This window comes from Pan paniscus, chromosome 11 (genome assembly GCF_029289425.2).
Source record: "Pan paniscus chromosome 11, NHGRI_mPanPan1-v2.0_pri, whole genome shotgun sequence".
NCBI lineage: Eukaryota > Metazoa > Chordata > Mammalia > Primates > Hominidae > Pan > Pan paniscus.
The window spans coordinates 121,092,424-121,118,302 of record NC_073260.2 but is presented as its reverse complement, the minus strand read 5'-3'; the positions used below and the strand labels follow the sequence as shown (position 1 = coordinate 121,118,302).

The 25,879-nt window shown below is 34.5% G+C and overlaps 1 protein-coding gene across 9 annotated transcripts in view; it reads right to left on the bottom strand.

Annotated features, from left to right (window-relative positions):
- RFX3 (regulatory factor X3) overlaps nucleotides 1–25,879 on the bottom strand; it is a 308,074-nt gene that overhangs the window by 249,196 nt on the left and 32,999 nt on the right. The window contains exon 1 of one of the 9 annotated variants that reach the window (XM_055092196.3): nucleotides 22,961–23,058. The exons of 6 other annotated variants lie outside the window; for them this stretch is intronic. In XM_055092196.3, the coding sequence (XP_054948171.1) occupies nucleotides 22,961–23,042 (82 nt within the window). In that variant the 5' untranslated portion in view covers nucleotides 23,043–23,058. Of the gene's footprint in view, nucleotides 1–22,960; nucleotides 23,059–25,879 lie in introns of those variants that run through there. 2 more of the 9 variants (XM_055092191.1, XM_055092192.1) reach the window with 2 other exon arrangements.

Sequence of the window (25,879 nt, the reverse complement as noted above, 5' to 3'; positions counted from 1 at the left end):
GTATATATGTATATACATACATACATATTAGGTATATATGTATATACATACATACATATTAGGTATATATGTATATATGTATATACATACATACATATTAGGTATATATGTATATACATACATACATATTAGGTATATATGTATATACATACATACATATTAGGTATATATGTATATACATACATACATATTAGGTATATATGTATATACATACATACATATTAGGTATATATGTATATACATACATACATATTAGGTATATATGTATATACATACATACATATTAGGTATATATGTATATACATACATACATATTAGGTATATATGTATATACATACATACATATTAGGTATATATGTATATACATACATACATATTAGGTATATATGTATATACATACATACATATTAGGTATATATGTATATACATACATACATATTAGGTATATATGTATATACATACATACATATTAGGTATATATGTATATACATGCATACATATTAGGTATATATGTATATACATACATACATATTAGGTATATATGTATATACATACATATTAGGTATATATGTATATACATACATACATATTAGGTATATATGTATATACATACATACATATTAGGTATCTATGTATATACATACATACATATTAGGTATCTATGTATATACATACATACATATTAGGTATCTATGTATATACATACATACATATTAGGTATCTATGTATATACATACATACATATTAGGTATATATGTATATACATACATACATATTAGGTATATATGTATATACATACATACATATTAGGTATATATGTATATACATACATACATATTAGGTATATATGTATATACATATATATAATGTATATATGTATATACAATATTTATTATATATACATATATATACACACACACATATATATGTGTGTGTGTGTATGTACGTGTGTGTGTAATTAAGTCTATCACTGAGCCAAGGCTTTCTTTCAGGGCATCAGGGTTTTTTGTCAGTCATAAGTAAATGACTAATCTCTATATCATACATTAAGGCTTGCAACTGAGAAAGTATTTTAAAACATACATAAAGATAAATCTATCTTCCCTCTTACATGAAAATTATTTCTCAAGGAAAGGTTATATTCATAACTTCTTCTAAGGTCCTGAAGAATTCCATTCACTTATGATATTAATTTATTAATGAAAATACTGGACTAGTAGCTCTTTAATAATTATAAATCAAGACATCCAACAGAATAACTAGTCTTGAAAAGAGGACAACAAAGAGGGTGAGGACCAAAGAAGAAAGAACTAAACCCAAGTAAAAGCATATGCAACCTGGAATGGAAAGAACAGAGGTCAATGCTGCTCTTTGCAATGGCCAGTAGAGGCTGCCAGTGTACAAGCACACATAGGGCTTCCCCTCCCGGCCTCCCACAGACACAGAGTTGTCAACAAAATAAGAAACATTTCCATGGTGTAATATGAAGCCCAGCACTCTAGGCTCATCACAGAGCATCATGCAGCAGCAATCACCAAGTGTCCATTCAACCATGGCTTCTGGGTATGTGTCATGGGAACAAAAGAAAGCCAGAATATTTTTTGAGTACTTTTGAAAGATGATCGCATTTAGCCACTGTCTGACCAAAAGAAACTACCAATCCTATGTGATTACCTTTCCAGAAATGATACCTCAAGTTTTACAGACATGTAAAAATGGGTATTTTCCATGAAAGATAACTCAATTTAGGGCCTTCAAAATCTTTATTTGAATAGATGTATTACTCGGCTTCTTCAAATACAGTGAATTGTTACAGCTAAAGGACTCAGTTACTGAGTACAGAGACACAATTTGATCTAAAATTTGTAAGTATCATTCTTAAATTACAAATACTAACATACTTAAAAGGAATTTATTGATATTTGGCAGTCAGGTGAGATTCTGTCCATCTGTGCCCCTCACCCAGAGCCAAAAACACAAAGACACTCAAGTACACCAAGTGGCAATCACTTTTTAAAATTCATTTCATGAATCTGCTCTACAATTTTAAGAATTATGTATCTGGCCCTTTTTGAGCTCCACAACACTGCTATTTCTTGTAGAGAGAAACTTTGCTGTCAATCACTGCTCCCTTTTGCCACGCAAATATGTGCTGCAGCTTTCACTTGTCATTCCTATTATATGTAATGTAGGCAGCTTAGCACTAAATCAATTTAAGGAACTGCAGGAGTTAAATACATACATTATTATTATGATGACAGAAAAGGCAATGAATGTCTTGCAGCTCCATTTGCTCTCTTTGTTAAGAAAGAAAAAGCTAATTATCTGCAGCTGTCAACCATGAAGACCTAGACCTATTTAAGTCAACATTAGCTTTGGACAACTGAAAATATTTCTCAGATTTTTACCCGATTGTTTTCCTTTTGAAAAAAAAAAAAAGAAAAAAGAAAAAAAAGAAAAACCACATACTTTCATTACAAAATATTAAACATTCTAAAGGGCAATGTAAAAACAAGTTGAAAAATGTAAAACTACATAGTTGTATCCCTTTTCAAAACCAATTCATTTAATATTTTTTAAAACTGCCTGTCAGTTTTTCGTAATACCCACTCTCTAATTAGTGTAGCCAAAATTTAGAAAAATGCAAAGCATCTCCAGATAAATTCATTAAAAAAACATTCAAGTGAAAGCCCAGACTACTGGTTACAATGAAACTTGTTACAGATGATCAAGGGATAAATTCTGTTCATTTATTTAACAAAAAGAGAAAGAAAGAAATACATGTCCAAAGTTGAACTGCTGCAAAAAGACAGAAAATGCATACTGAATTTGTGTTCAATGTAGGAACACAAAGACGTTATGCTTCTGTGTTCATATACTATTTCATATACATTATTTTCTTTACCTACCAATCTTCTATTTTCTAGTCTAGTACCATTAGAATCTAGAACTAAATACTTGGTTTTGAATTTTCTTTTTTCAAATTTAAGGATCAACTTGGGTATTTTTCCAGGACACCCAATAAGGATGAAAACAATATTTTCAATAAGTCAAAGATAAAGTCAATATATAAACTACGAAATCTCTCAATACTGTGTTCTAAAAAGTGCAGAAAGGTCATTATTCTTGATTGTGAACATAAATTTTTTTTGCACTTGTTTTTACTGGGTCAATGATAAAATATTATTTTCCTATTATTTTCTTTGGAACAGCTCTTCTCACGGGAATACACTTAAAACTATTTTACAATTTCACATTAAAATACTGTCCAGTTAGCTTGCAAATAACTTTTTAGACACCAATATAAATTCAACCGTACAAAATCAACAATGAAAGAAAAACAGGACATATGACCCAAAATAATTATAGTTTTAAAAATTATAGTTCATGTTGCAGTGAGCTGAGATCGCGCCACTGCACTCCAGCCTGGGTGACAGAGCGTGACTCCGTCTAAAAAAAAAAAAAAAATTATAGCTCATGTGTAAGTTCCTAAACCAGCCTTAAAAAGGAAGCCTTTTCAAAGTACACCTGACCTACAACTCCAAGATGCTGATTTGCCACAAGCACCCCTGCAATATTCAAGGATCACTATTGTAATCCCCAGTCTCAAATGTGTTAGAGACAAGAAAGAGAAGGTCAAGAACCATTAGTATAAATAGCATAAAAATCAAACACATCTCAGATCCAAAGAATGATATGTAAAAATGAAGAGCCAGTCAGGTTTAAGTATAGACACAGACATAGCCTATGTGGTAAGTTAAAACAACAATGGTAGGTTAAAACAACAACAACAAAACAGCATAGCAATGTGGCCACAAAATACTAAGTAAATATTTCACTGTCACAAACTAGTAACTGACAGGGCAAGATTCCATCTCAACTTTTCACAACAAAGCCCAGATTCTTTTCTTTTTTTCTTTTTCCTTTTTTTTTTTTTTTTTTGAGACGGAGTCTCACTCTGTCGCCCAGGCTGGAGTGCAGTGGTGCGATCTTGACTCACTACAAGCTCCGCCTACCGGGTTCACGCCATTCTCCTGCCTTAGCCTCCCGAGTAGCTGGGCCTACAGGTGCCCACCACCACAACTGGCTAATTTTTTGTATTTTTCTTTTTTTTTTTTAGTAGAGACGGGGTTTCACCATGTTAGCAAGGATGGTCTCGATCTCCTGACCTCGTGATCCGCCCGCCTCGGCCTCCCAGAGTGCTGGGATTACAGGCGGTGAGCCACCGCACCAGGCCAAAGCCCAAATTCTTTTCACAGCCCGATAATAGCTCCAGAGTTCTTCTCTGACATGGCTTTACATTTTCAGAAATCTGTATCTATTGTGATTGAGAGACAGTTGCTATCCTTTACAATTGATGATGCTGGTGAGATGTTATCATCTATGCATATAAACAGAGCACAATTGACAAAAGTATTAGGAGGTGATCCTTGTCTTTAAATGAGCAGGATAAGATAGATGACCTTCACAGGGCTCTTCTAGCATTCTAACATTCTATGAGTAATTTATCTTATTAAGATGTTTGGGAACAGATAAAAAATCTCTGGCTATTTCTTTTCTAACTTTCTGAAATCTGTTCAAGATAATAACTCCTACCCCATCACTATTTTACAAAAATTTAAATATAGTATCTACATTAATGTAATTCTCACAAATCTGTGATGTTGATTATTTTATACAGATGAGAGTACTGAAATTCAAAAAGATTGTGGTGCTTTGGCCCAAAGCACCAAATTACTAAACAGCAGAGCAATTCTAAAGGCAAATCTGTCCCACTCACAGCTCAGGACATTTACCCTTATATATATTAGATGCTGCCATAATAACAGCATCCATTTGTACATCACTGTACCTTTGTCACCTGTTCCCTAACTTTGTCCTCAGAACAACCCTGCAATAAAATAAGGCAAGTAATATCATTCTGGCATCATTTTACAAATAACTGAGTCTTGGAGAATTTAAATCACTTGCTCAAGGATCCTTACAGAGTAATGGTAAAGCCAAGTCTCAAACAGAGGTCTCCTAATTCCAAGTCTAGTGTTTCTTTTGTCACTATATCTGACTGTCAATTACAAGTTTGGCTTCAACATATCTTTGAAACATTTCTATGCCTACCCTGCTTAAACTCGTCTCTCTAAGTGTAAAATTCATTAAGTATAATTGAACTCATGAAAGCATTATTTATGCTTATGTGTGGCATAATAACTTATGTTCCCAATATAGAATTACGTTTAAAATATATCTGTCTGAGACTTTTAAGAAAATTCTCACCCAGATTTTGAATGATCAAGAATAAGGTGGCTAGTTATTAGAAAAAATCCTCCTTAAATCCCAGCAAGGGGGAAAAAGGGATGCCTAATTTGGGAGTTTGTTGAATTATAAATCAGCCTTCTCCTTACATCCAATTTATAGAACAGACAGCAGTACTGCCTAGAATTCTGTCTTCACTTCTTCAGAATCTTTCTACCAAATGCACTGCGATTACTGAATGATCTTATTTAGTAAACCAGCTTCTTGCCCCTTCATTAGGTCCTAATCTAAATTATAGTATAAAGACATAGGTTTTCTACTCGTGGCTGACTTATGATAAACAGCACTGGCTGGCCATGTGGCCTGATGAGGTCCTGGGACACAGAAGGGTCTTTTTTTGGACTTTATCAGTCTTAGGGCAGGCAATTTATTTTGAGCCAGAAAAATAAAATATAATCTTAGGCCATCTGGTTCTGTAACGCACTGTATTTGTTTAGAAAGGTCACTGTTGTCAAGTTATTGAATGTTATCTCTGGAATTGACAGGAAGAGGGAAGTTTTTGAAAGAAGGCCAAGAATATTAAAGCACCGGATATTAAGGTGTAAAGCAGTATTTAAAAGCTTGGGCTTTAGTGTTAAACAGACCACAGCTCAAATCCTAGCTCCACCACTTACTACTTAAATGACCTTGGGCAAGTCACTTTCTTTCTTAATTCAATCTTCCCCATCTATAAAATTTAGATAACACACCCTAGTGAGATATTGTAATGAGAAAATGATGTAATACATATATGTCACTAGCTCATAGTTATCATTCAAAATTTATGTAATAATTATTTTCAGTATAATTTTTGTTCTAATTTTTGTTTTACCTGAAACCAAAATTTTCATTACTTTTATAAACACTTCTCCAGACAGCAAAGTATAATTCCAATACAGAATCACAATTTATACTATACAAAAGATATGGATTTAGAGCCTATCCCTAACAAAAACTTCAATCTATCGTAAGGATTTAAGCAACATTCATTTCTTTGTTAAATCAGATATGTAGCAACTATTATTTTGTCAGTGAAATGACTGAGTTACTGTGTCAGTGAAGAATGAATACTAGGCTTATCAAATCCCTATCTGAACAACTTCAGGGGGACCAATACTGCTGTTTTATTGGACAACTGCTATAGTATCCTGATGTTCCTATGCAATAGTTATTTTCTGTACATTATGTAGTTTTCTATTAATGTTGCACAGCAGTATTATGATCCAACTATTGCAGTAACGAGATGATCCAGAGTTGACTTAGACAGGCTATTCAGGCCCTTTCCTTTTGTGAGATTAGCAATGTGGTTAAAAATATAGTAATAATTAAAACACTCATTAAAAAATAGCTCAATCAAAACTCCATCTAGAATGTTGCTGAGGAGCAACAGTTTCGATTCAGCATGCCAGAGTCTGGATCGACTTATACATCCCTTAAGAATCTCAATGGTAGGCAAACACTTCACCTGTGGAATTATCTCCACACATAATTGGATTTCCCAAATCAAAGTAGGCACTATAAGCCAGGGCAAAAGCTGCAGTCTTAGGCTAGAGAAGAAGATTTCCATCTGTTTTCTACTTCAGGTATTAGCTGCTACAGAGTTTCCCCTTTGGTGTCATAATAACAGGCACATATTTTTCATATGAACTACTGGGTTCTCTTATTTCTCCACAATACTGACCTGAGAGATCTGAAAATCACTAAAAACATATTTCTAACTCTGGGGTCTAGCCAAGAAGACTACCTACAGACTAACAAAAGTCTAAAACATGCGTACTGAATTAGGGGTTATAAAGATAAATGGATCCAAGAAATATATAAGCCTATATAGAATAATACACTTGAGAAGCTCTCTTGATCAAGCTTCACTTACCCAGCTTGCTATGTAAACCCACATTGTTCATTTCCTCTTTAACCATACTGACAGATGCCCACAGAATACTGAAAACTCACAGCCTGCAGGAGTCTCTCTAGCATGCCCCTCAACACTTCTGCTCCCAACTGCTGAGCTGTATATTCACTCAGAACAATATTTGTTCCAAAACCTCAACAGGGGAGTTTTATTGTTATTGTAATTAGCTAATTTAATTAAATATCACATAAACCATAAAAGCAAAAATAAAAGGTCTTGTACCTTTAAAAACTAAGTCAAACGCATTGAAAAGACTTGATAAAGGCAAGTCACTGCAAAACACTGCTGTTGAAATAGGCAAAGATAAGAGAAATATTTTTAAAACTGGGAAAAATAATAAAATATAGAATATAATGTTTCTGAAAATGTAGCATGGAAGCCAAGCATAGAATACTGAGCCCCACCTTCCATAGTTTCTGATTCAGTAGGTCTGGAGTAAAACCAAAGAATTTGCATGCTATGAAATTCCCATGATGCTGAGGCTGCTGGGCTGGGAACCACACTTTGAGAACCACTGCTCTGCAAGTGTCTCAATTTTTTAATCTATATTAAAGAAATAAGGCATAAACTGGATATGATTTGTTATAGATGCAGATTTATATAAGACTTGCAGTTCCAATCAGCAAGCCTATATTGAAAAAAAGGCCCTTGGTCCTAGTCACAAAAACAGTCTATTTATACATTTTGCACATTTCAAGTTAAAATGTTACTGAGAAGTATGCAGCACTTTTTATGACCTACTGTTTTAACTTTTTCTATTTACAGTCAAACTACAAGAACCAATCTCATCAGAAAAGATCCCTTGTCAAATACAGACTATGAAAGTACCACTGAAGTTTCAAAGTTCCTTTACCTTCACCATTTGCAAGAAGGAAATTCCGTGATTGTCTCATTGGTTATAAGACTTCCCCGAAACAAACTCATAGAAGCTCATAATATCAATGACGATTTTAAAATTAAAGTTAAAAGGTTTAGTATCACGGTCTCCAATTTATAGATAAGATTACTGACTCAGAAGAAACATATCTAAAAGTAAGTCAGCCAACAAGTGGCAGCCAAGACTCTGAATACAGATTTGTCTCCAAAAACAGCGCTTATTTGCCCAAACCACAAAATATTGCAGTATAATCTTTAAAAGAATCAAAGACAGGTTTGCAACAATACACCATTAGAACCCTAATCAATCTAAATGTCTGTGAAACAGAAAATGACCAAACTAGCAGCCAGGTATGGTGGCTCATGCCTGTAATCTCCGCACTTTGGGAGGCCAAGGAGGGAGAATCACTTGAGGCAACCAAGAGTTGAAGACCAGCCTGGGCAACACAGGAAGATCCCATCTCCACAAAAAGTAAAAAATTAGCTGGGTGTGGTAACACATGCCTATAGTCCTAGCTACTCGGGAGGCTGAGGCAGGAAGATTGCTTGAGCCCAGGTGATTGAGGCTGCAGTGAGCTATAATTGTGCCACTGCACTACCAGCCTGGGCAACAGAGCAAGACCCTGTCTCCAAAAAAAAAAAAAAGAAAGAAAAAGAAAAAGGAAGGAAGGAAGGAAGGTAGGTTGCCAACTATAAACAGTTATAAATGGATGCTTATAAGCATTATATCTTCATCTTGAACATTGTAGGGTCCAGCCCCCACAGGGTCAGTGGGTTTTTCTCCCCGTGTGCAGACACGAGAGATTGTAGAAATAAAGACACAAGACAAAGAGATAAAAGACAAGACAGCTGGGCCCGGGGGACCACAACCACCAAGACGCAGAGACCGGTAGTGGCCCCGAATGCCAGGCTGTGCTGTTATTTATTGGAAACAAGGCAAAAGGGGCAGGGTAAGGAGTGTGAGTCATCTCCAATGACTGACAAGGTCACATGAGTCACATGTCCACTAGACAGGGGGCCCTTCCCTGCCTGGCAGCCGAGGCAGACAGAGAGAGAGGGAGAGAGAGAGGACAGCTTACGCTACCATTTCTGCATATCGCATATATAGCATATGCAATAGCATACGCTATTATTTCTGCATAATATTACAGTATTATTTCTGCATATCAGAGACTTTTAGTACTTTCACTAATTTTGCTACTACTGTCTAAAAGGCAGAGCCAGGTGTACAGGATGGAACATGAAAGTGCACTAGGAGGGTGACCACTGAAGCACAGCATCACAGGGAGACAGTCAGGCCTCCAGATAACTGTGGGCGGGCTTGACTGATGTCAGGCCCTCCACAAGAGGTGGAGTAGAGTCTTCTCTAAACTCCCCTGGGGAAAGGGAGACTCCCCTTCCCAGTCTGCTAAGTAGTAGGTGTTTTCTCTTGGCACTGACGCTACCACTAGACCACAGTCTGCTTGGCAACAGGCATCTTCCCAGACGCTGGCGTTACCGCTAGACCAAGGAGCTCTCTGGTGGCCCTGTCCAGGCATGACAGATGGCTCACACTCTTGTCTTCTGGTCACTTCTCACTATGTCCCCTCAGCTCCTATCTCTGTATGGCCTAGTTTTTCCTAGGTTATGATTATAGAGCGAGTATTATTATAATATTGGCATAAAGAATAATTGCTACAAACTAATGATTAATGATATTCATATATAATATATATAATATATACATATAATTTATATGATATTCATATATAATCATGTCTGTGTAGATCTAGTATAACTCTTGTTGTTTTATGTACTTTATTACACTGGAACAACTCGTGCCCTTGGTCTCTTGCCTCGGCATCTGGATGGCTTGCTGCCCACAGAATATAATCATAAACATCATCTATAAGCTGAACTTATTAAGTGCCAAGGGAGGATCATCAAATATAGGGCACTGGAAGGTAGCTAGTTTATCAGCATTGATGCAAAGTTTAGTATTTATGGACTGCTTGAAAACAGGGGAAGAGATGAAGTAGCTCAGTGACAGCAATCACCATTAAGATGATGCCATTAAACCAAGTCAATTTTAGAAACTAGAAGCACAGACAAACAGCACCTTATCTCTGCCTTATAAGGTAGTGATGCATTCATGTTGTATTATAAATTCCAGAAGAGAATCATATCTGTAAAACTATGAAGGAATCCATCTTTTATGTATCATAAGCCCATCAATACAACTTTATAAGAATTGCTTTATTCAGTTGTGTTTTAAATAACTGGAGAAAAAAATGTTACAAACAAAAACACGTTTATTGGAATTGACAGGAAGAGGGAAGTTTTTGAAAGAAGGCCAAGAATATTAAAGCACCGGATATTAAGGTGTAAAGCAGTATTTAAAAGCTTGGGCTTTGGTGTTAAACAGACCACAGCTCAAATCCTAGCTCCACCACTTACTACTTAAATGACCTTGGGCAAGTCACTTTCTTTCTTAATTCAATTTTCCCCATCTATAAAATCTAGATAACACACCCTAGTGAGATATTGTAATGAGAAAATGATGTAATACATATATGTCACTAGCTCATAGTTATCATTCAAAATTTATGTAATAATTATTTTCAGTATAATTTTTGTTCTAATTTTTGTTTTACCTGAAACCAAAATTTTCATTACTTTTACAAACACTTCTCCAGACAGCAAAGTATAATTCCAATACAGAATCACAATTTATACTATACAAAAGATATGGATTTAGAGCCTATCCCTAACAAAAACTTCAATCTATTATTCAATCTATTTGTACATGTCTTTCATAATGCCTGTAGTTACCTTTAACCATTCCTCTTTATTTCTTCACACGGATTAAAATTTACCATTAAGTGTCCTTTCATTTCAACCTGAAAGACTCCCTTTAACATTTCTTAGAGTTCGTGAGAATCCTTTCAGTTTTTATCTATTTGGAAACGTCTTAATTTCACTTTCAGTTTTGAAGAAAAGTTTAGCTAAATAGAGAATTACTGGTTGACAGTCTTTTTCTTTCAATGTTGAAAATGTCTTCTAGCCTCCAGGGTTTCTCGTAAGTCAGCTATTAAGCCTATTGAGGATTCCTTGTAACAAGTCATTTTTCTCTTGCTACTTTCAAGATTTTTCTTTAAATTCAACTATGATGGGTCTAGGTATGGATCACTTTGGCTTATTCAACTTGGATTACAGTGAGCTTCTTGGATGTGTAGCATAGAGTAATATTTTTCAGTAAGTTTGGAAAGTTTTCTGCCATTTTTTTAAAAATATTCTTTCTGCCTCATTCTCATCTTCTGGGAATCCTATAATGTCCATGTTGGCACAACATTTAATGGAGTCACATAAGTCTTTTGAGACTCTGTTCATTTTTCTTTCTGATCCTCACATTGAACAATCTCTATTGACCTAACTTCGAGCTAAAAGATTCCTTCATTTGCCAATTTATATCTGTTGTTGAGCTCCTCTAGTGAATTTTTCATTTCAGTTATTATACTTTTAAGCTCCAGAATTTCCTTGTTTTTTAATAATTTCTATCTTTATTGATACTCTTTCTCTGGTGAAACACCATTCTGATACTTCCCTTTAATTCTTTAGACATGGTTTCATTTAGTTCTTTGAATGTATTTGTAATAGCTAACTTAAAGACTACGAAGTCTAAAATCTAGGCTCCCACAGGGACTTTTTTTGTTCGTTTTCTATTATTTGTCTCTGTGTGTTTTATTTCCTGTTTCTTTGCATTTCTCAATTTTTGTTAAAACTGAACATTTTAGGTAATATATTTTAACAAATCTCATATCAGATTGCTCCACATTATTCCCCTTAATTTTTTAATCATCAGTGTGTTGTTTTTCTTGATGCTGCTTCCGAATTTTACAGATCCTGTATTCCCCGTAGTGTGTGGCCACCGAGTTCTCTGCTAGAACTTTTTTTTTTTTTTTTTTTAGGATCTTGTTTTTATTTGTAAGCCTGGCTTCCTAGAAGTCATACCTGGACCAGTAAAATGTAGTAGTCAACCAATGATCATTTAAAAGATTTCCTTAAATGCTTTGCCTATACGTCTTCTACCTTTTGCCAAAGAAATCTTCATGAGAAGTCATACCTTCTAACTTCAGGAAGCTTACAAATAGCACTGATTTTCACTTCCTGCTTACACAGTGCCTCAAGATCAGTCAGAGGTGACATTCTCCTTTCCCAGGTCATTTCTGGGCATGTGTACAGACTTGCACATTGTACAGCCTTTTAAATACCCAGGAATATGCCAGAGCTTTCCAAAGTTCCCTATAGTTGGCTAGTTCTCCAGACTTTCCTTTTAAATTCCTGGCCAGATTCTTCCTTTGCCTCAACTGAAATCACAGCCTTAGGCAATTGACATTTTGCCAACAGTTTGCTATTGTTTCAGTAATGCCCTGAGGGTAAGCTTTTTCTTCCCCCAACTGAGCTGAGTTCAGAGTCAAATCAAATATCCAACCACTCTCTCTGAAAAGAGTTTTCCCAGGGAGCTGCAAGTTGGGACAAAATATTAACTGTGCTCGGGGATGGTGCCTTTAATGGGGCTCCAGAAGTGGTCAGCTCTCTCCATTGTCTGCAATACTGCCAGCTTTTAGCTACACCACTAAGCTGGAGAGAGAGACGAGAATAACCCCAAGTTAAAATATCACAGACCCCACTGGTCTTCCCAAGATTCACTAGTTTTCTCTTGGACAGATGATTTTCAATTCATACTCCTGCTTAATTGCCAGAATTCTAAAATGGCTGATTTTCATTATTTTACCCATATTTTTGTTGTTTTATAGGGAGCACAAATTCACTGAGGCCCTCACTCCACCATTCTGGAAGTTGATCAAGTTCTGTAATATTCTGAATTTATAATTTTCAGGACAAAAAGATCTTAACCAAAAAAAAAAAACAAACCCTCACTTAGTTTGATTTTTTAAAAATATACTTAAAATTTTTAGATCACTGATTCTTATCTCTAATAGAAACTTATGAAAAAAATCTGTATTTCAGTACTTAAATGAGAGTGAAACAGATCTGTGAGACAGGAAAAAATAAACTGCATAAACAATTTATCACATCTTTCCTGTTAACTAATATGTGAATCATCAAAAACAAAGGTGATTACTGGTCTCAGAGCCACTCTCAGTCCTAAACGGCCTCTCAAATCTTTTGGGGACAACAGAAACAAGTAAAAGCGAGGAGGAAAGCCTAGTCCATCTTGTCTTACTTGGCTGACTGAGGCCAAAACCAACTATACTCTGACAGTAAGAAATTTTTTTAAAACCACAGAAAACTGGAAGTGGGAAATCGACAGAAAAGAAGAATCAGATACTTGACTTAGGAGGCAACCCTATCTCTTGAGATTTCTCTGAAGAGACTCAGAACAGAGATTGAGTTTACCTCAGATTCACCCAAGTATAGGCCAAAATCATGGGCTTCTGGAAGAGAAAAGAGTTGTTCATTACTATTTCTCTTTTGTTAGCTGGTATTGGCAAGCCAAGGAAAGACCAAAACTGTCAAGGTAGGCCGAGAAAAGTAAACATCTTTTAGCAAGGCTTTTATTTTCAAGAATATTGTCGCATGTTTCTTTTGCTTTTCTTTTGTTGTGTAACAAACCACCCCAAAACTTACTGGCACAACAACCACCATTTTATTTGGTCATAATTCTGCAATCTGAGCAGGGCTCAGCTAGGCAGTTCTTACAGTCATCTTGCTGGTGGTCATTCATACTACTGCTTTCAGCCAGCAGGTGAGAAATGAGATCAGCTAGGATACTAGCATGGCTGAGCATCTCTCTCCATGTAATCTCAGAAATTCTCCCTCTCCATGTGGCCTCTTTTCCACTGGGTCTCTCTAGGAGAACGGTCAGATTTCTTACATGATGATCCTGTCTCTCGAAAACACAAAAGCATAAGTTGTCGGGCCTTTTTGCACCCAGACCTGGAAGAGCTTTAATTCCTTTGCATTCTCTTTGTTAAAACAAGCTACAGGCCCAACCCAAACTGAAAGGAAAGTGACTTCACAAGAGCATGAATGCCATCAATGTAATAGACAACTAAAACATTCAGGCCAATGTTCAGATGACTGGAATGGACACAACCACCAGAAACTATAAAATGGCTAAAGCTTGAAGACTGAGCAATTATAGTCAGATTCTATTCTCTGTTCTTTCCCACAATGAGAGTCAATCTAGGTTCACCGGGAATCTTAATTATAAGTGGAACCTGTTAATCACTTAAAAGCCATATGACCTTAGACAAGTCAATTAATCTCTCTAAGCTTCAGCTGCTGTATTGTAAAACAGGAAAAATTATACATGCCCTGCCTGTCTTAGAGGAACGCTGTAGAATAAATAAGACAAGAGCTCTGAAAGCTGTAAACTGCTATACAAATATAAGGAAATATTATTTACCTGACAGGATGGTAAGTATAATCAACCTAGCTAGGCTCCATTCTCCTCCCTATTAATAAAATTATAACCATCATCAATTACCCTATATGCTAAATGACTACCAGAGCAATATTATATATAATAGCAAGCTAAAATTACATTATGTTTTGTTACTATGAAGAATAATAACACTAACTACAATTTATTATTGTCCAATTATATGTCAGGTGCTGTTGGTTACTTTGGATAATCTATAACCCTTACAATAACTCAATATGGTAGGTATTATCCCTCATTTACAAATAAAGAAACTGACACTTGGCTACTTTAAGTAACCTGCCCATAGTTACACAGCCAGTAAATGAAAAATCCATTCTTAGCATCTAATGCCTAATAGGCACTTCATAAATATTTGTTGGATAAATTAAAGAACAAATAAAGCCAAGGCTATCTGGCTTTAATGCAACGTCGTTCAAATATATCAAAGGATTTCTCTCTCACAATCCTTATTTTTATATACAGCTATTAAAACTGTAATCATAGCAAACACATCTAACTAACATGAACAATGTCCACATCAAGAAAATAGTTTCCCATCTGAAAAGTACATTTTTTTAAAAAAAATCTAATATTTAACCTATCTAATGAATTATTTTGAATTATAATGATCATGTTATAATGTGGGGACATCAACTGGAATAAAAAGCAAAAAAAAATTACATACAAAAATCACTAAAACAAAAAGAATCATATTTTTAAACTAAAAAAAAGGTGCATTATGGATCACAAATTTCCATATCCTATAATATGAAGAGATCTTGAAATTTAAGAAGAGGAAAAGAAACTGCCCAACAGAAAAACAGACGGAATATATAAATGGAAACTCAACAAAAGAAATATGAACAGCTAATGAATTCTTTGTATTTTTGTCATTAGTTATTGAAGAAATGCAAATTCAAATAGATTTATTCAACTATTCGATTGCCAAAATAAAAAAATAAATAAAAAGACTGATTATATCCAGTGTCAGAGTAAACAAAGAAACAAAACATTAAAGCATTATTGCTGGGCATATGAAATGGTACAACCTTTCTAGAGAACAATCTGATAATTGATAAAAATATTCTAAATGTACCCAGCATTTACTCAGCAATTCCACTCCTAGGAATTCATATAAAGAAAATAATTGGACAGCTACACAAAGATGCACATACATGCCAAAATACTGTATAGGATACCACCCAAATGTCTACGTAGAGAATTGTTTAAATACATGATACATACATACAATGCTAATAAAGATACAAAATTTTATTCATTACCATTAAAAGATGTTCAAAATATGAGTGTGAAAGTAAAAAAAAATGGTATGACCCAATTTTCATAATAAACTTTGATTTGTAGGAGAAAAGAGCACATACACACACAAGCAGAAGCACACCCAAGAGTGCCAGAGTGAGCACATATGCACTCACAGAGAAATCCCGAGAAGACATGACAATAATGCTCAAGCAGATATGTAGTCATCTGTGAGCACAAGAACATATATATTTTTACTTTCTTTGTACGTTTCTATATTTTCTGAATGCTTCCCATTAAGCATATATAAACTTTTATAATTGCAATTTAATAAAATTGTTTTCACTTAAAATAATGTCAACTGTCATAAGCATGAACAGGTTCTGTGAACTTTGAATGTTAATTACGTTTAATATAAAATATTGCCCAAAAAGCAGCTGATATGGATACTGAATGAAGATTTACATTTTATTCCTTTTTCAAATGATGGATTCAAAATCATAAAGCCCTCATAGTTGTTTCTATTCACATGTATTAGAACTGGGAATTTATTGTAAAATGTCACTTAAAAATGAAAATGAAACAGATATGTATAAGTGTTACAAGATATACTTATGCTAAGTGTGCCATATTATATGTCTTTGAATAACTTGCATATGTAAGGGCCTAGAGACCTTGATTCTGTAACTGAAAAAAAAAAATCCAGCATCACTTGGTATGTCCACTTGGGAGCTTATTAACTTATGCTTATTATTTACACAGTATAATGGGAATTCTCAATTAGCTATGGGTAGACTATCCACAACCAATCTTGCTTTTGAGTTTAGCCATTGTACCAAGAGTATAAGCAGTTTAGCTATTTGCTTCATAGATCTCTCAGCTGTTTATTTTGCATTATGCCAGGATTCAGCAAAAATAAATACTTAAAATCAATTATTCCACTTGGATAGTGGATGGGCAGGCAAGTGGGCAGCTACTACTCTCAGGGCTGAGCCTGAGTATCACCCAGATACACCACTACCCGACCCCTAAACAGGAGACTTTGGGAAATGTTTAGGGTCATTTTAGTTGTCACAATGATGCAGGGAGGAGAGTGATTCTAATGCCATTTTGGCCCAGAGATGCCAAATATGCTGCAACATGGGGTACCCCACCAAGATATGTCCAATCTATAATAACAATAGTGTCCCTGTTGAGACAGGTACCATTTTCTTGCTCAATGTTGTATTTCCAGACTACTGCATAACAGGTATTAAATAAATATTTGTTGAATAAAACCAATATATGCAATTTATGGCACTGAATGAGACACAGATAATACAAAGGAGGGAAAAGAAGTGACAACAGAGAAACCAGATTCTACCTTTACCTAAGACAGGCCATAGTGGCCGGGCTCTGTTATACTTAGTGGAACTCTATAATCAGACACATTGATACCTAAGATACTTATAAAAGCACAATAATTCACATTGAAATCCAGATTATAGATATCCAGGTATATGCTTTCCTCTATTAGTAAAGATCAGCAACTGTATCAGTTGAAGACATACATACCAGTGCCAATCTTGCCATGGCAACACTAGTTTAAGAATACGGTTTCTGGAGTAAACTGCTGGGTTTGAGTCTGATTTTATACATGCATTACCTGAGTAAATTACTTGATATCTTAACATAGTATTTATAAACTTGGGAATTTACCTCATGTCTTCTAGTATAAACCTTCTCATCTACAAAATGGAGTAATGAAACAAGTTCACCACCCCCTACTCTAAATCTATGGGCCAGATATATTACACAACTCAAAATTTTTTGAATTTTGTGAATACCAAATATATATATAACATCCCAGGTGAATATAGGGCAGCAACTCATAATCATACACACTAATGTTTCTGTAGCAAAAAATAAAAATAATGTTCCAGATGTAGGATATATAAAGACCTTTACATAGCTTCATCTCACTTAGTTCAGGTTTTTCAGCCAAATTAGTTTGCTATAAACATAGGAAACCATTTTCAAACCCTTTGAATTTCAGAAATGAATATAAAAGATCATGGATGTATAGAACCTACTTCCCTCGGAGACAGCACGTAAAAATTAAATGAGTTCATATAAGGTGCTTACCTCAGTGCCTGGCACACAACTAGCACTTAATAAATACTAGTCATTGTTATGAATGTTAGCTAGCTAGTGTATGAAATACAAGACAATGCAAGGTAGCTAAAGGAGTCAGTAGACTTACAGAGAAAGGGGTGGGTAGGGATGAGGAGTGGTCAGAGGGACCTAAGATAACTACGCTAATCAAAATAAAACAAAATGAGAGCTGATTAACCATAAATTGCAAGAAAATAATGTATCTGCCACATTTAACTCTTAAGTACACATTTACTTCCTTTTGATAGATGGGAGTTTCTCCAGAAGTTAGTATCTGAAAACATTTAGTATTTTCTACTTCACATGTGGTTTTCTACTTACAACTCTGTGTAGCTTTCTTACTAAAAGCGGATCAAGTTTTTGAAGATTTTTAATAAAGGTAGGACCAAAACTGGTTTCTCCCTAAGGTAATAAAGCAATTAAGTTTTTGTTGCCTACCACAGAATATAGTAAAATTTGGGCAGTTGAATAGTAAACAAAGGCTGGGTGCAGTGGCTCAACCTGTAATCCTAACCCTTTGGGAGGCCAAAGAGGAAGGCTCACTTGAGGACAGGAGTTCAAGACCAGCCTGAGCAACATAAGGAGACACCCCCCTCCCCATCTCTACAAAAAGAAAAGAAAAAAAAAAAAGCTGGGCATGATGACACACCTCTAGTCCTAGCTACTTGGGAGGCTAAGGCAGGAGGCTGAAGCGGGAAGACTGCTGGAGCCAGGGAGTTCAAGGCTTCAGTGAACTATGACGGTATCACCGCACTCCAGTCTGGGAAACAGGGCAAGAGCCTGTCTCAAAACAAAATTAATTAAATTAATAGTAAATACAAAAAAAAAAAAAAAATACTGAAAACCATTTCCCCTTGGAAATGACTGGAGTTAAATCTGCCCCTATATCACCTCCCTGTTCTATTGGTTTTTCCTAACCCAATCTACTGAAGAAACTTTTACATTTATATAAGAAATGAATGAAACTATTACTTCTGAAGCACTATTCTGTGCCAGGCACTGGATTACACACTTTGCATAAGTCCTTTACTTAATTTTCACAAGTCTTCAAGGTAACAATTAATGTCCTCATGTTACATAAGAATATTGAACTAGTAAGTGAGTGAACCAATAGTCAAACTCAGGTTTGACTGACTCAAAAAACCATGAGCTGCTTACGCTAGACCACTTTGCCAAAGGATACTGCTTCATTCTAACATTGTGGACTAATTTTTTGCTTCCCTCTGTATTTGTTATCAATTATTTTTAAAGTGTACATAATACGGAATTTGTAATCTCTCTCAGAATAAAAGAATTTTAGTTCTCTCTATAATCCCAAATTTGAAATGAACTTGTAATTTTTATCTTAGTTTATCTCTGAAAAACAATTTAAAATCTGCAAAAATTACATGCATCATCTTTAGTTATAAGAGAATATTCATAAATATATAGCAATACATTTCCAAGCAATTAGCATCAGAATTATAATCCAAGAACTTTAAACCTGGCAAAGACTTTAAGAATAATAGATATTGGCTGAGTGCAGTGGCTCACACCTGTAATCCCAACACTTTGGGAGGCCGAGGTGGGCGGATCACTTGAAGTCGGGAGTTCGAGACCAGCCTGACCAACGTGGAGAAACCCTGTCTCTACTAAAAATACAAAATTAGCCAGGCATGGTGGCGCATTGCCTGTAATCCCAGCTACTCAGGAGGCTGAGGCAGGGGAATCGCTTGAACCCAGGAGGCGGAGGTTGCAGTGAGCCGACATCATCCCATTGCACTCCAGCCTGGGCAACAAAAGTGAAACTATGTCTCAAACCAAAAAAAAAAAAAAAAAAAAAAAAAGAATAATACAGATATTATTTAGATGAATTACTAACTATTCTGGTCTTAAAAGATTTTTGTGGGGTATGACCTACCAAATATCCCTCTCTACCCTGCTCCAGAGCCCAGTGAACTTTTAGGGACTGTCTTCTTTATGACAAATAAAAATCACCCTTTCTAAAAGCTTTCAAGGCAACAAGTTACGGCTCTCTTTAACATATTATGCTGCTTTTATCGATTTTAGCTGGGAGTTTGGAACAAAGAGTAAACAGAAATACAAATCAATTTGAAAACTAATTTTAAGTTCTTTCCCCTCCTTTCCTATACAAAATAGTTTCCATGGCTCCAATCTTTTCTCACTGCTGTCAATACCCATTTTTTCTGCCCTTTTCAGTGTCTCTCCAACTGCTTTATGTCCAGAATAAGCTATGGACAAAATAATGAAACTTTATTAGTTCAGAGTGTTTAGTTTAGTACTCTCAACTAAATGCTCAAAGACCAAGTTAAAGAAAAATAATAATCACCAGCTTTTGAATATTAAACTCCAGATTCATGCTCATAACTAAAAGTACAAAATTGCTAATACATATTCAATTTGTAGAATGCTATGATTTGAGTCTAAACAGTTACTTCGAATTTGTGTGATTAACTTCTAACCCTTATTAAATGTTATCATGTTTTTGATGGGCCCCAGATACGATTTATTTTCTATGTGCACATAAGTAATTTCATAGACTGTTACAATAAGATTTAAATGCACATTTGGGTAAAGTGAAAACATATTTTGGAACTCATTATTATCAAAGACTCTAGAATTCTACAATATGAAGAAGGAGCCATTTCTAGAAACTATTACCATTACTCATAAATGCTATCATAACCTAGAATTTTCTCTTTTTTTTTAATAGAGACAGCCTCTCCCTGTGTTGCCCAGGCTGGTCTCCAATTCCTGGGCTCAAGGGATCCTTCTACCTTGACATCCCAAAGTGCTGAGATTACAGGCAGAAGCCACCATGCCCGGCCTAGAATTTTCAAAGTTCTATAAACAGACAATAGCTTATGGAAATTACTTTTAACAACCAATGTACTTAATTAAATACCAGGCTTGGGGTTATGAAATTCAAGCAATATTTTAAGTTGTACAAAGAATGAGGATATTTACTAATGTCATTTTAAGCCCAAGACATGCTATGTTTAATATGGACAGTTTCTATTTTGATTTTTATAATTTTTCACATTTATATTTTTAAAACTATACTACTCTTTAAAGACCAATTGTTATTGGCCCTGGTAAAAGGTTAGTAACTTGTATATCCCGTGTACAGTATTAAGTCAGAAAATATTAGTTGGAAAGCAATAAAAGTAAAGTAAACTGCCAAGAGTCTAATTCTTATTTCTATATCCACGATGCCATTAGAAAAAGCAGCATATAACTTTGATCATCACTTCTAGCAACTGCAATAACAAAAAGAGAGGTATAGATTACTACTCTAATTTACAATCCTTCCACCTAGAAAAGCAATATAGAGAGCAGCTTCGAAACCCTGTCTCCCAGTAAAGTACTACTCAGAGTCCTAATTTAAAAAGAGACAAAAATGGACCTGCTCTGCTTCCAATTATCCCTCCAAAGGTGTCCCCTGAAAATTCAAGTTATTAAAAATATGATTTAAAAATTATTAATAGAGTAGATACAAATACTAGAGTAAGAGTCAAAAGATCTGGAAAAGTGTTTCTTGACCTTTCTATCTCAGTTTCCTCATCCTAAATTTGGAAACAATTCCTTCCCCATATAACTTACTGTTGGGAAAAGCTAAATAAGATGCTACACACAAAAGAGCTTTGTAAAGCATGACCTTTGTGTAGCATGACCTATGAAAATATGAGGCATATTATAATTACTGTTCTATAGGCTAGGCAATATTTTAAAATAAACGTGCTTCTTTTCCTACCACTCCCGTTCCCAAGATACTTCCTTACTTCACATACTACAAAGGAGTTTAATGTTATCAAAATGAAAAGAGGTCCAAAAATCAAATTGAAAGGGAAAAAGAGGGAAGGAGAAACACATATAGAATTGTTCTCTACTGCTTCTCTCAGATAATTTAAGATAAGCTCATTTCCTATTACTTTACCAAGAGAAGGACTTCACCAACACATCTATTGATTAATTTCCTCTAAACTATTTTTGATAAATAAGTTTGTAAGCACTTTTAATAAAAGTATACTATGGAAATGCTTTTCTGCAAATCCATAAAAGGATTCACAATTATTAGGTATAATATCAATGTCCATAGTCAGATATCTTCAATCATGAAAACTGAGTGATAAGGGAAAAGAACGTCCAACTGGTTTGTTTGACACAGACAACTCAAATGGTTTGAGAAATATAATAAAACTGTAATTATTTCCTAGGAAAACTACTTAAAAGAGTTAGTACTAAGTCCCTTTAAATATACTACCTATGATAAAGATTATTGTAACTCTGAAATTGTAACTTCTATACATAAATGCAATTACTAACTATAAATAATGTTGTCAAGGCCTTAGACACAAAACTACTCAATTTCTCTTTCAACCTTATATCCATAAAATTGTAGAAAATGCATAGGGGAATTTTTGATGTACTTTACAGAGGACTTACGCAGAACCACAAGTTTGAAATGGAGGTTACAGCTTCAGCTTATTTCTCTTGAGCTTTGTCTCTTAACTACCAGATTGAGTGTTTATCTTCCCAAAGAAACTAGAGTATCCTCCATGGCTGCTAAAACAAAGACCATACATCAAATTGAAATAAGGAGTACCTTGTTCCCTGTGAAGACTGATGGATTCTATTTCATCATCACATCTTTGATTGAAACAACATGAACACAATTTTTAGAACTTAGAAATTAAAGTGTAGTATTTAAAGATAAATTATTAATACTTTTCAAAAATTTACCAGATGATACATGCTTAAAAAAAAGTAAATCACATGATTATTTTTAAATAACACCAATTTTAATAATATAAGCTTCATTTATTAAAAATTGAGAAACATTAAAATAGCAATGTTTGATCATCCTCAATGGGCTGGCAACTGCATTTCAACTCTTTGGAAAGGTAAGGAAGTAATTTGGATGCAAACATAACCTCAAAGACCAATGATGACAGCTTACAAGTACTCACAGACACTATGCCTATCCCTCTGACACCCTTCCCACCTATCCACCCCACCCTGACTCCTGCTTTTTTCACCTTTCTGAATGCCAGTGGAAGGCCTCTCTTTAAAGTACTGTTTGTAGTGGAAGCAGAAGTTCACACAAACAAGCTGCTGCATCTTCCTACATAACAAAACTATTATTGAGTAGTAGAGTAGGGGAATTATGACATCAGCAGTATATTAACCAATTACTCTACCAAATACTTAATATCTACTGATAAGCCTGCTACTGTATCATTGGCTTAATTTCATAAAGTCAACTATTATTTTTCTACCTTTAATTGAAACTTACTTTGATATAGGCTTAATGTTTAGTCTATGAAACCACTATGAAAATATATGTGGCATATACACTTATTGGACTGCCATTTTAGAATGACAAACCCATACATCACACAGGGTCACATATGGGTATCAAAGGACAGGAAAAGACTAACCTATGAGTCTCATATTTGTGCTCTCAAAGCACTCTGAGTAGTGCCTGAAAACTTTACATTATTGGAGTTCCAGTGCTCTTTCTTTATTGTTCCTCTATAAACTCTGTGTGGCAGTTATGACTTTTAAATGCAGCATGACCTTAATCCTACCTGGGGCAGGATTGGTTGGGATGGGAAGTTGGTAGGTGGAAAGGAAGGAATTCTCTTCTGGTTTTTACAGCACCACAGAAAGCTAGGTTAACTGAAGCATTTAAAAATATAAGCTGAAAACACATAACTATGTAAATAATACTGTTTTCTTGAAAACATATATAGTAGTGATAGAAAATAAAGTTCTTCACCATATTAACTATTGCCAACCATCAAGAAAGGAAAAACATCAAAATATGAAAAAAGAAAATTACTATTGAAAAAATTCAGACATGAGACTCCATATATGACATCTGAAAATACTCTGTATTATGTACACACAGTTCATTATTTATAAAGAACATGTGTTCAAATTACCTCATATTCCTTCCATGAGCCAAACTCAACGTATTCTCTACCATAAAATGCCAGAATGACCAAGTGGCCTAAAATATTAAAAGCAAGAACAATTAGTTCACATTAAAAATGAATTTTTTGATATGTAGAAGCCATGTGACTATTTAAAATTATTAAGCTTATAGATAAGTATTAATTATATTAATTACATAACTGAATTATTTTAGAAGTATTTCTTCACATGAATGCACTGATATTTTTAGATGTTTCTGATTTAGCCAAAAAAGATACTGTTTTTGATTTTACATGAGAGAATTTTTAGTTTTCAAAGAACTATAATTCAAAGAATAATCATAGTATTGTAATAATAAGAAATATAAATTAGGGGAAATCTCAGAAAAAGGATTCTTTAAAAGAATATGTGCTTTTAAACTGTGAAGATGAGAGAGCAAACAATTCTGAAAATCACCCTGCTAATTTCTTGTAGAGAAGCAAAAGTGAGAATGATTTAGCAGCTGACATGCATTTGCTCATTCCTTAAAAATAATTTAGTTTTATAGAAATTTTTAAAAGAAAGATCTTTTGTTCAAGGAAGGAGAATACACAAGTTATTTTTAAACTAATGATCTTTATTGGCTAATAAAGTAAATGTGGAGTAGCAATGATATACAAACATACTTACATGTATGTGTTTATGTATGTTCCCTAAATTTGGCCCATGATATCAGAGATCAACTTATTACAAAGTATATCTGATAATTTAGTTAACTATAAAGAGTATCGTAGCTACCTGGCATGATTTGGCTTTACCTTTTTTCTTTAAAGGTAAAGGTGACATTAAGTGACAGTTGCCATAAATTTTTATATTGCTTCATTAGACATAGAAAAGTAACAAAGCAAACAGGCACAGCTGAGTATATATGAATAGGCAACAGTCTAAATACACATATTTGAGATTACTTGAAGAAGACAAGACAAGGATCACTAAAACAATCACAGGTGTTTGCTGTGTATTTAGGTGATAACAAACCAGATACATCAAAAATGTAATAATCTACAATAATCAACACACTTGGATTCTCGAAAAGAATTTGGCAATTTTAACCATATTATTATATTTTCTTACTTTATTCTCAGTATATTTTCTGACATGAGGCCTTGTATGTTATTAACTAAGCGACTACACAATACTTCTTAACAATTTTGAGCAACATGAGTCAAACATATCTGCAGTTATAAATGTTTATAATTCAACCTACTCCATTACTTCTAATCCTTTTCTCCTACTACCTTTCCCTATATATACCTTGCAAATATCAAGTGAAAATTTTAGGCCAGTCTACAGTCATCTGTGTTCTTCTTTCCAAATAGGTTACAAATAAAACCTATTCTTTGAACATATCTTTCACTGTTTCATATCTCATTGTGAGCAAAAACCACAGTTGCTTAGGATCTCTTTGTTTTTTATGATTACAACTTCCTCAGGTATACCAGTTTACTGATGATACAAATTTGTGTCACTCATCTTAACTTTAAAATCCAATTCATTTCTTAAAAGTTCCTTCTTGTATATTATTCAATTATTCATTTCAGAAAGACTAGTTGTTTGGTATCAAACATACAAAAATTAAATATATAATACAGTCTCCCCACACTAATAGTTTACAGATGACCATGCTAATCGATGCTATCTACCTACAATCCAAAGTGCTACATTGGGCTCACCCACAAGACCTTATTTTCCTTGTTTCTTTCTATATTCTACAATGACTTTATTTTCATCTCTGGCACAACTATTCAAAATATCTATTCTGCCCTTCAAAATTTATTGAATCAGTACTAGATGCTTGGCAATGTGCTAGGAGGTAATTAGGTGCTGGAGGATATAATGGTGAGCAAAACATGGCTATTCTACATTCAGGTCCCATTCTACCAACTCCCAAATACTGTCCTACTTTCTCAGTGGCTCCATAATTCTCCTGAAACCCAGTGATCTTTCATCTTTTTTCACTCACATTTTCTCATACCCCA